Consider the following 11,055-nt stretch of genomic DNA (forward strand, 5'->3'; position numbering starts at 1 on the left):
TGTGTATGACGGGTCCGTGGTACCCCGACCCAGTTACCTCTACCTTTTAGGATCACTCTACCTTTCTTTTTGTTGAGCCCCTTTGAGCCCTGTCGCTCCTTGACCTCGTTGATATCACCTTGATGACCCGATGCCAATGAGCTGCCGCCCATTTGAGATACGACGATTTGTCCTCTGTCCTTTGGACTCGGACGTGCTTTGACGTTTTAGAATATCCTCGTCAAGATGATTTAGGTTATTCTGTGGGCCTCGTGTGCCGATGAGCCGCTACCCATTCGGGATGTGAGAGACTCACTCTCTGCCCGATGACTTAGCGTTAGCGTGAGCTTTGAAGCATTGGGACTGTTCCCACACGGAATAACCTTCCTTTGGTTGCCTATACCCTAAGTTTATGATAATATGAAGCGAAACTCCTTTTGTCGAGAGTATTCTTGGGTATCCCCCAAGATGTAATTAACCAGTAGGAACACGTTCCTCTGGGAGTGCTCATCTTGGGGGATACCCAAGAATACTCTCGATAAAAGGAGTTTCGCTTCATATTATCATAAACCTGGGTAGATACTTCTTTCGCGGATATTGGTTTAAGGTGCCTCCCCCCGATCTTGTTTGGGCGGACATTCTTGACCTATCATTGCGAGGTTTATCTCACGTAGACTCTCCACATTTTACTTTTTCTTTTGTTTCTCACTTTGTCGTATGTCCTTTCTTAATCGGTTTCTCTCCTCTTCGAATCATTTATATGGTTCAGGAGGGAGATTTATTTGAATGGGAGAAGTATACGACGATCGACAAGCTTGCGACTCCTTTTAAAATAAAAAAAGAGAAAAATGAACGAAAAAAAATAGGCTGGTTAGATAATTAAGTAAACAAATTACCCAAAATAAGATATTAATTGTATAATGATCATTAATTATGGTAAATTAAAGCATCAAAAGTTTCAATAAGAAACAAATGCAAACAGTGGGACTCCTAAAATCACTAGGAAGTACTGGAAAAACTTATCATTGAAACACCACAGAATTCAATTCAACTAAAAGATCTAATGCTGAAATAAACAATTTACAAAAAATACCTCCTACCTCCAAAAATCTTTTATAATATCAAAATTATCACTCGTTTCATACCTGTTTTCTCAGCTAACTTTGTATCTTATGTTCCATTATGGAAATAAATTTAAAATGAATACAAGTTAAAAGTTGAACAAATGAGCCATCCCATGTTTTATTTCAAAACCAAGTGGAGAAAGTGCGCCTTTTGCTTGTATCCATCACATGAAAAACCAATTAATAAACCCAACATAAACAAACATCTAACTTCAACATTCACAAAATCAAAGATCTCACTAAGGCCGCCAAAAAAGCTCATCATTTGCGAACAGTTCGTGTTCGGCTCATTAAATATCTTGTATTCGATTTTTTTTTTGTTAATTAAGCGAGCTGAACATGAATAAAAGTTTGTTAGTTCGTGTTCCGGCTCGAAATAATTGAAAATTTTAAAATTTTAATTACTTATATCATTTTAGTATTAATTAATTAATTAATTGTGTGTCTATATATATATATTATATATAAAATAAAGAAAGGCGATTGGGAGAGCGGACAACCCAAAAGATTTAAAAATAAGAAAATTTTCGTAGCCCCAAATAAGTTAGGAAAATTTTTTTACAACTTTACAGTAGTTTAAAGACAGAAAAACTCGGATGGCTAGTATGAAAATTTTTGCTTGATAGCTGAGCTAGATTTAATTTGAGCTAAAATCGAACAAACGAATGAATAAATGCGGCTGCTCATGAACAAATCGAGCAATATCAAGTCAAACATGAATAGTGATTATGAGCCTAATTCAAACACAAGACATTTTTAAATAAATGTTGATACAAACAAGCCAAATAGAAACAAAACCTCAGCTCTCTCCCCTAGAGCTCACAAGAAAGAAAAAGTTAAAAAACTCACGAATGCATGCGAGATTCGATGAAAGGGATCTATAATGACTTGAAAGGAGAAATAAAGAATGAGAAAAAAATGTATGCTCGTTACGCTTCAATGTTGGAGGCTTTGCTGACAGCTTCGACAGAGTAACATAGAGAACTCGTGAGTGGAATGGAGAGGACATAAAACTTGGTGGGGAACTCGCCAACGGGCTTCAAATAGCTTCACCGTTGACACTTTGACTGAGGCACTTCAATGCCAGTTGTTTCGAAGTTGGTGCTTCAACGCGGAAACATGGTCGAGGGTGGCGCGCCACTCGGGCACGCAAAGGGCTTCAAACCAAATAGATTTCATCTTTTTTAATATAATAGAATTGTCTATTTTCTTAAAAAAAATCAAGCTATTTGATTTTAAATAATAAGTTTTGGACAAATAGATTTCATCTTTTTTAATATAATAGAATTGCCTTTTTTTTTTTTTTTAAATCAAGCTATTTGATTTTAAATAATAAGTTTTGGAAAAAAAATGCAACTTTTAAAATTTTGCAAGTGATATTTAAATTATTTAAAAGTTAAAAAAAGGATTTAAGTTATAAAAAAAATTATGAGATTTTTATATGCAAATAACCCAATTTTTTATGCATTTACTTATCTGATAATCAAACTTCAATTTTTACAATCCAAGCAACCTATCTATAAGGTGATCCACCTTTCATAAATCTTGTCAAATATAAATACGCTTAATTTGTGAAAATTAAAATTTATATGTGGAAAAAGTAAATGCATAAAAATTAGGGGCTTCCATGTAAATTTCCCAAAATGTATTCAACAAGTTCTTTTTTGAAGTCCAGTTCTTCTGCTATTCGCCTTCATTATCCCGGCCTGCGCTCCCCTGCCGCTCCATCGTGTCCGCCAACTATCCACAGAACCCCTTTGCCTACCAGCAGCAGCGGCGCTATCTGGGAGGCGAAACCGTTCACCTCTTCCGCGATCTGAGGTCTCTCTCTCTTTCCCACTCTCTTTCTTTCTCTATTTATTTATCTATCTAACCGGATCAAACTGTAACCCTAGCTCTCGACGAAAGATTTAACGTCGATATCCGCCATCGGGTTTAATCCCTGGGGGGATGAAAGTTTCTTTTACAATCTGTCTTATTTCGTCCAAATTTCAATCAGATTTAATTCTTTTCCTTCTAGGGCTTCTAAGAGAGTTCCATGGCGGATCGTTCTATTGTGGCGCCTAAACCGATATGGATGAAGCAGGCGGAGGAGGCCAGAATCAAGAGTGAGGCGGATAAGGACGCCGCTGCTAAAGCTGCATTTGAGGCAACTTTTAAGGACATTGATAAGGCAAAATTGAAGCACGATTCTTCGGACAGCGATGATAATGAGAGGGATGAGGAGGAGTTGTCTAACAAGCCCATTGGTCCTGTTGATTCCTCCAAGTGTTTGGCAGCTGGTGCTGGAATTGCAGGTGGAACCGCCTGCTCTCCCTCCACATTTAGTATCATTACTAAGGACTCCGATGGACGTAAAATCCCCACAGGTGGTTCGCAAATCAAGGTTAAGATCTCACCTGGTGTTGGAGTTGGTGGAGTGGATCTGGAGGGCATGGTCAAGGACCAGGGGGATGGCACCTATGCGGTAACTTATGCTGTGCCGAAGCGTGGGAATTATATGGTTCATGTGGAGTGCAATGGAAAACAAATTATGGGGAGCCCTTTTCCAGTGTTCTTCAGTGCTGGCCCAGCCATCGGTACGACCAGCTTTCCTACAACCACTACCGCTTACCATAATATGGTGAACCAGACAATGCCTAACATGCCTAATTACTCTGGTTCTGTTTCGGGAGCATTTCCTGGACTCCTTGGAATGATTCCAGGTGTCGCTTCAGGTTCTTCCGGTGGAGTGGTTCTACAAGGGGTAGGATCATCTCTAGGAGAGATATGTAAGCAGTATTTGAATGGACAGTGTGCAAAGAGTGACTGCAAGTACAGCCACCCTCCTCATAATTTATTGATGTCGGCATTGGCAGCCACAACAACTATGGGGACCTTAAGTCAGCAGCCTATGGCTCCTTCTGCTGCTGCAATGGCCGCCGCTCAAGCAATAGTGGCAGCTCAGGCACTTCAGGCACATGCGGCTCAGATGCAAGCACAGGCCAAATCAATAGAAGAATCATCTGGTCTGACTTCTTGCTTCTATTCTATTGTTTTATGCTCACTATCTCTGGCCGTTCTATAATTTTATGCATACATTGAACTGTTTCTAGATTCATTTTGATTAAGGGTTGTGATCTTTAGTGCACTATTTGTCCTGCTGATTCTTATGTCATAATAAAAGACATTTTACGGTTTGCTTCATGTTTGATGAAACATTTAGTTTAGTTATAATATTTAGATTAAGCTTTTGATTACCTGTAAGGTCAAACCATGTTATTTATCTAGCCATTGCTCCCCAGACCATGCAGTAGCGGGAGTTCCATGCACTAGGTTAGTCCTTTTTTTAATACCTAGCAATTAAACTCTCCCTCAACTAATTAAAGCTGTATTTTTGCATTAAACATATAAATTTTTCCTTTTAGTTGAGTTGCCGTTAGCTTGGTGTTTGTTTATATATATTCACAAATAAGGCATGCGCCAAATTTTTATATAGATATGTGTAAATCTATATAAAAATCATATGTTATGCCTATCTTCCATTTAATTATGTAGGCAGTTTATTCATTATTACAGACGCTTCTCGTTATCCAATGATCTAGACATGCTTTTATTATTATTATTATTAATCACAATTTACTTCACCCATCAAGATATTGCTAGTGTTTATTATTTTATATTACAATATTTTCTTATTTGTTAACAAAAAATAGACTACTACAGAATGTCAGTATCATAGAGCCATAGCCTTTGATTTAATTTGATGATTCAACCACATAAAAAATTTTGATCTAGCTGCTTGATAAACGGTATAAATAGTATGAGTTGCATGCTTGCATTTTAAGCATATGAGAGCCTTTTCACTTGAAGACTCTATTTTTGACTGATTCATTTGTGCTTATAGACTCTATGGACAAGGCTGGAAAGGCTGACGCTTTGAAAAGGACACTACAAGTTAGTAACTTAAGTCCTCTTCTCACTGTTGATCAGCTTAAACAGCTATTTGGTTACTGTGGCACAGTGTTGGACTGCACGATTACAGACTCAAAACATTTTGCTTACATAGAGTATTCAAAACCAGAAGAAGCTACTGCAGCGCTGGCATTGAACAACATGGATGTTGGGGGACGACCTTTGAATGTTGAGATAGCTAAATCCCTTCCTTCCAAATCCTCCATGATGAATTCTTCTTTGCCATTGATGATGCAGCAAGCCGTTGCTTTGCAACAGATGCAATTTCAGCAGGCTTTGCTGATGCAGCAAGCAATGTCAGCCCAGCAGGCTGCTTCTCGAGCCGCAACAATGAAGTCTGCAACGGAGATGGCATCTGCCCGTGCCGCTGAGATCAGTAAGAAGTTAAAAGCTGAAGGTTTGATAGATAATGATAAGGAAGCTGACAAAAAATCCAGGTATTAGTATTAATCTTTCATGTATTTACTAATCTCTTGGGGTTTCTGTTCAATATTGAGATCATTGCCTTAATTTTTAAACTGAAGAAAAGGGAAATTTATGTACGCAGGCCACAATTCTTATGTACTTACATATCTCACAGCTAAACATTCATATTTACATATGTAGCACTTTGGTGCTTAAAATCTATGCATGTAAATGTGTATTTGACTTTTAAAGGCGGTAATAGTGCTATGTTTAATGTGATGGAGTGCTATGTGTGTAAATATGAAAGTTTAGGTGTGAGATATGTAAATTCATAAAGAAGTGTGGGCTATGTATGTAAATGCACACACCTCGTAACTCTAATGAGCTTTTAATAGTACATTTTCCTGTTATAAAAAATGGAAATTTACATACGTAGCACCCAATTCTTATGCACTTACCTATATATGAAAAATGTGGATTTCACTGTTGAAAAATGTGATTAGTGCTTTTTTTGGTGTGGTAGGAAAGTATCGGGTGTTGTGTTTGTAAAAATGAAAATCTTAGTGTGAGATACGTAAATGTATAAGAATTAGGTGCTATGTATGTAAATTTTCCTATAAAAAAAATGTTGCCTCTGTAGATGCCTCTCAAGTGGGTGCCCTGGGAGTTTGTTTCTGTTTCTGGCTGATATTTTTGCTCAAATTCAATTCCTTTTGAAATGCTACCTAACTTAGCTATTGTTAGAATACTGCTGTTATGTAATCTCTTTTTTAACTAACTTTGCCATTTTTTCAACCAGCTCACCAGCTTCTCCTCCCCATAGATCTAATTCTCGATCGAAGTCTCCTATTAAGTTCCGTCGAAGCAGGAGATCCCGATCTAATTCTCCGGTTAGGTACGCCAGAGATCGCAGGTCACCATTCCTAATAAGATATCGCAGGTCACCATCCCCAAAAAGATATCGCAGGTCATCACCCCGAAATAGATCTCACAGATCACCACCCCCCGCAAGATCTCATCATCATGGTGATGAAAGAAGGCAATACAAGAGTCCAAGGGATAGTTACAATAGAGGTGGAAGGCGGGAAAGAGAGAGATCCATGGATAAGGGTAGCTCACGTGATCACTATTCATCTTCTTCAATGAGATACAGGAGCAGGAGTGCAAGCCCTAAGCCAAGAAAGTCTGCCCGGGCAAGTTCCAGATCTCCAAAATGTTATAGAGGAAGTAAAAGCCCTAGATCAAAGATATCATTTCAATCTAATTCAAGGTCTCCTAAGCATCATAGAGAAAGTAGGTCTTCTCCAGTTCATGACGGTTCGTCCATTCGTGGCAGGCTCTCAAGATCTAGATCAGCTGAGAAAAGGAATTATTCCCTTGAAAAAGAAGAAGCAGGAAGATTAGAAAAGCTGAAACTGGAAGCTAAGAAACTTGATAGAACCAAGAAAACAGATGAAAACAATGCTAATGATGAAAAAAGTTCCCGGGAATCTAAAGATGAGAATTTGGGTCATAAAAGGAGCTGCGTGCATGAGCATGTGAATGTAAAGAATGATCAAGAATCTGGCCATTATAAAAGTTCAAAATTGGATGAAAGAAATTCGTTAATACAAGAATCCTTAATGAGGGATGTAAACTCTATTGGGGATGAGGAGGATGTGATTGAAGATAAGAAGTTTGTTGGTTCCCCAGATTTGAAATCATCACGCAACCGAATGTCTGGACGTGGCAGGGATACCTACTCTGAAAATCACGAACATAAGAAAACTTCCGATGATTATTATGTTGAAAATGATGATTCGATTAACTACAAGAAATCAAGTAGAAAATATAGAAGACATGAAAAACTAGACTCTGCTACGAAGGAGAGAGAGTACTCACATTCGAAGGATGATAATAGGTCCTCACATTATTCAAGCTCAAGATCACAAAAACTAGACTCTGCTACAAAGGAGAGAGAATACTTACATTCTAAGGATGAGAATAGATCCTCATATTATTCGAGCTCAAGATCAGAAAAACTAGACTCTGCTACGAAGGAGAGAGAATACTCACTTTCCAAGGATGAGAATAGATCCTCACATTATTCAAGCTCAAGATCACATAGAAGTTCAAGGCATTTGGACGAGAGATCTTCCAAGGATGACTACAATCGACGGAAGAAGGAAAATTTAGAAGCGGAGTATGAGAAGCATCATAGGAGTGGGAGTGAAACTAAAGAATCTAGACATTCAACAAAAAGGAAGGATAGGGACATGCATTCTACCATGGCACATCCTGATTGTTCAAATTCGTTTGCGACCGAGGGTGCAACACAATCATGTGTAAAAATGGTTGACAATCACGATCATTTGGAAGAAATTGCCTCAGTGGTTGTCAAGCAAAATGCACTTGTTAATGGTGTTCCAGACTTGCAAGAGGATTGTACCTCTGGTTATAATTTGATAAATAGAAAAGCATCCATCGGGGCTATGGATGATTGTGCTGGATGTGAAGAGTCAAAACTGAATGTTGAAAAGGTTAATGAAGTAAAATCATACGACCAGATATCAACAGAATTGAATCATTTTAGTAATAATAAAGATCATTTTAACCATGATTCAACTTTCTTTGAAAGTAATCAGAAAATCAGGGAGACTGATATAATTGATCAGGCTGAGGATACTGATGTGAATTTGTCAGCGTTTGTTAATCTCAGAATTCCAGATGTTTTAAAAGAGGATGATACATTAGAAACAGGGTGCAGGGATGTTGCAAATCCTCAGGAATGCATAAATGATAAGCCATCAAATAATGAAGATCATGTTCTGGATGGGGAGGTTCTTTAAAGTTGGATGCCAAACTCTTTGGGGGGAAAATAGGAACTTTTTACGCATTAGCGATTGATCTTGTGAATCCTTGAGCAAGATGAGAGAGGAAAGACTATTAGATGATAGAACTTGATAGTTGGTTTTCTTATGATCGGCTGTTTTACTTGCAGGACCTGAAGCTCGAGATCTTACAGGAATGGCTCAATTTAGTGCACGTGTGCTCGTTGTGATTCTAACTAGAAATGATGGCCAAATGCTGCTTTTAAGGAAATGAAACTTCCAAAGCTTCCATATCTTAAAAATTGTTCTGGTAAGCGAACATTATTGTGCTTGCAGCTCTACAGAGATGTTGAAATTCATGTATGCGCTAAGCTTCATCTTAACTAATATATTTCTGTTTTTTTCTTATAAATGAATTTATTTTGTTGAATGATTGTAGTGACTTTGCTTTTATTCTGTGCTATGTGTGAACTTTTCGGTAATTTTCTTTTGTTGTAATGATAATGAACAATATTTCTGTGTTCTTGTTGTTTCTAATTTCAAGACTTGATAATGTGTCAAGCCTTGAGCTGGTAATGTAGCTTTATGAATCAATGCAGGGATTCCTTGCTGTTTGCGCTTGAAATGTGGATCATGAGACATTTTTTGTTCATGAGGTGCATCACATCTTTACATTTTTTTCAGGCTTGTTTTGACTAGCAGGGCTTTCTTACTCTCTTAATTTCCGTGTGATGATTCCTATTTTCCTCCTTTTTTGTTCTTTTTCTTTTCCTTTTTTTTTTAATTGGGGAACAGGATTCTTTTTTCAAAGTTATAGGTGATGGCAAGTGTTCTGTGGTCATTGAAATACGTCGATGGGAGCTTGATGATATCGGCATTCAGTAAAGGGTTTTTATGGTTCAGTATAAATCCGCCTGATATAATGCTTTGGGGTGTTTGCATGGGTACCACATAATTCTTATGTATTTATATATCTAACACCAAAAAATTCATAGCTTCATGCATACCACTCAAATATTTAACCTCATGTCAAGAATACCACCATCACTTTCTTTTTAAAGTGAAATACACTTTTTCATGCATAAATTTATGCCACCAATGTATTATAAGCGTAAATATGAAACTTTGGTTGTTAGATATGTAAGTACATAAGAATTCGGTGGTATGCATGCATGTAAATTTTCCTAAATTTTTAACCATATTGTATATTCAATTGGTGGGCTTGTAAAAAATTAGCTCACTGAGAACAATTTTAAGAGATTTGGACTTAAATAGCATCTGTCGTGTCAAAATAAATGTGCAGGCTTTCTCCCTCGGATCGCTGTTGGCGTACCTGGAAAGAATGCGTCGAGGTCGTCCTCAATGCTGGCATTGGAGGATATCCATGAGAAGGTAGAAGAGGGAATAGTTGGAATTTCCTGATCATTTACTTTACTGCAGCAAACTCATTTTCTAAGCAGGTTTATTATTGATTTGCCATGGCTAACTTTTGATTTGGGGAAAAATACGAGCACTGATGTTGCGTCATAATATGCATTAAGATCACTAGCCACTGCATGACTCTCCCACTCACCCTACAGTTAAATTGTCAATTGCACAGTTTTCAAAATTCCCTTTTGAGTAAAGTGCCAAAATAGTCTTCTAACTATTTACATGAGGTCATTTTAGTACCAGAGTATATAGAAGTGTTCAATTAATTTCCAGACTTATTTAATGGGTGCTAAAGTAGTTTTTATTGGGGACTATTTCAACATATATTAAAATAATCTAGGGGTTAAATTAAAACCTTTATAAACCCTGGGACCAAAGTTGTCCTTTGCCAAGGATCAAGGGACCATTTTTACATTTTTCTCCCTTTTTTTTTTACTTGCATTGGTCGATGTATCTTGTGTATTATCCTATGTTCCTGCAAGGCCAGAACTCCTTACCCATATGCATGTGATGCGTTTAGTTTCTATGCACAATTAATTGATGGATTAGCTTCCTAAATGGCAGTTTTTTCTCCACTCTAAGACAACCTGACATACTTCTCCTGAAAACATACCAAGTGCCTTAACAAATGTGTTGTTTTTTTTTTTTTTTTTTTTTTTTTTTTTTTTTTCATACTTAGTTTTAGTAGGAAGAACGCTCATGGACTATAGAGAGCAAAATTTGTCCTCCCAGATTAGGCCTTCTCTACCCCAGCTGCTGCTTATATTTGCCTCTTCTACTTCCCAAATGTGGTGGTTAGCTGTTCCATGCTTTAAAGGCTAAAGATAGGGTTTTGGAACGCCTGCTCCTTCAGAGTGACAATTTTTTTTTTATTGCAATTTATTTTATTTGATTTTTTTAGTCTAAATCTGTAACTTTTTTTGCAGTTTCTGTTTTTTCAAGTTAGGATTTCATAATTTCTTCCTATTCATTGGTGTCAACATATGCCAGGTACAGGTCATGTGTAGTCGTTGAGACAGATTAACTGTGAAGAAGAATTCTTCTTAAAATCTTCTCAACATGCATTGTTTTGATAATATTAGATAAATATTCACAAATGATAGTCTATTATCTTTGTTTTCTTTTTATATAGACAAACAAATTTATTATTCTCTTTAGTTTATTCCTATCGTATTTACACATTCGATGATTTAACCCATATTTAAACCCATTTCTTTCATTACTTAGAAGGAATAATAGGGAGAATTTTGTTTTGGATATTATATTCATTATTTAGCTTGGCTAATTTCAACCTTTCATATTAACACTAAAACAACGCCGTAATTTTGTGTTGATTCAAGTCACAAACACTA

General features: G+C 37.0%; 1 protein-coding gene across 4 annotated transcripts; it reads left to right on the plus strand.

Moving 5' to 3' along the window:
* The first annotated feature begins 2,780 nt into the window (after positions 1–2,780).
* LOC110018763 lies at positions 2,781–10,830 on the plus strand. 4 transcript variants are annotated; one of them, XR_002293399.1, is made up of 8 exons: positions 2,781–2,924; positions 3,124–4,111; positions 4,990–5,494; positions 6,262–8,582; positions 8,872–8,928; positions 9,068–9,174; positions 9,576–9,664; positions 10,383–10,830. XR_002293399.1 is itself a non-coding variant. In XM_020716193.1 (4 exons), the coding sequence occupies exons 2-4, from the start codon at positions 3,142–3,144 to the stop codon at positions 8,288–8,290; spliced, it is 3,504 nt and encodes a 1,167-aa protein (XP_020571852.1). In that variant the 5' UTR covers positions 2,781–2,924; positions 3,124–3,141; the 3' UTR covers positions 8,291–8,797. The 4 variants fall into 4 exon arrangements, 1 of the variants encoding a protein (XP_020571852.1); XR_002293398.1 differs by having other exon boundaries at positions 9,068–9,169; XR_002293397.1 differs by having other exon boundaries at positions 9,068–9,664.
* Positions 10,831–11,055: the final 225 nt, after the last annotated feature.

This window comes from Phalaenopsis equestris, unplaced genomic scaffold (genome assembly GCF_001263595.1).
Source record: "Phalaenopsis equestris unplaced genomic scaffold, ASM126359v1 Scaffold000036, whole genome shotgun sequence".
Taxonomy (NCBI): Eukaryota; Viridiplantae; Streptophyta; class Magnoliopsida; order Asparagales; family Orchidaceae; genus Phalaenopsis; species Phalaenopsis equestris.

Bases quoted from the DNA above. Each gene is read 5' to 3' on its own strand.
- LOC110018763 (XM_020716193.1), top strand. From the start codon at position 3,142: ATGGCGGATCGTTCTATTGTGGCGCCTAAACCGATATGGATGAAGCAG. The intron at 4,112-4,989 runs GTCTGACTTCTT...TTGTGCTTATAG, and splicing joins ATCAATAGAAGAATCATCTG to ACTCTATGGACAAGGCTGGA. The intron at 5,495-6,261 runs GTATTAGTATTA...TTTTTCAACCAG, and splicing joins GAAGCTGACAAAAAATCCAG to CTCACCAGCTTCTCCTCCCC.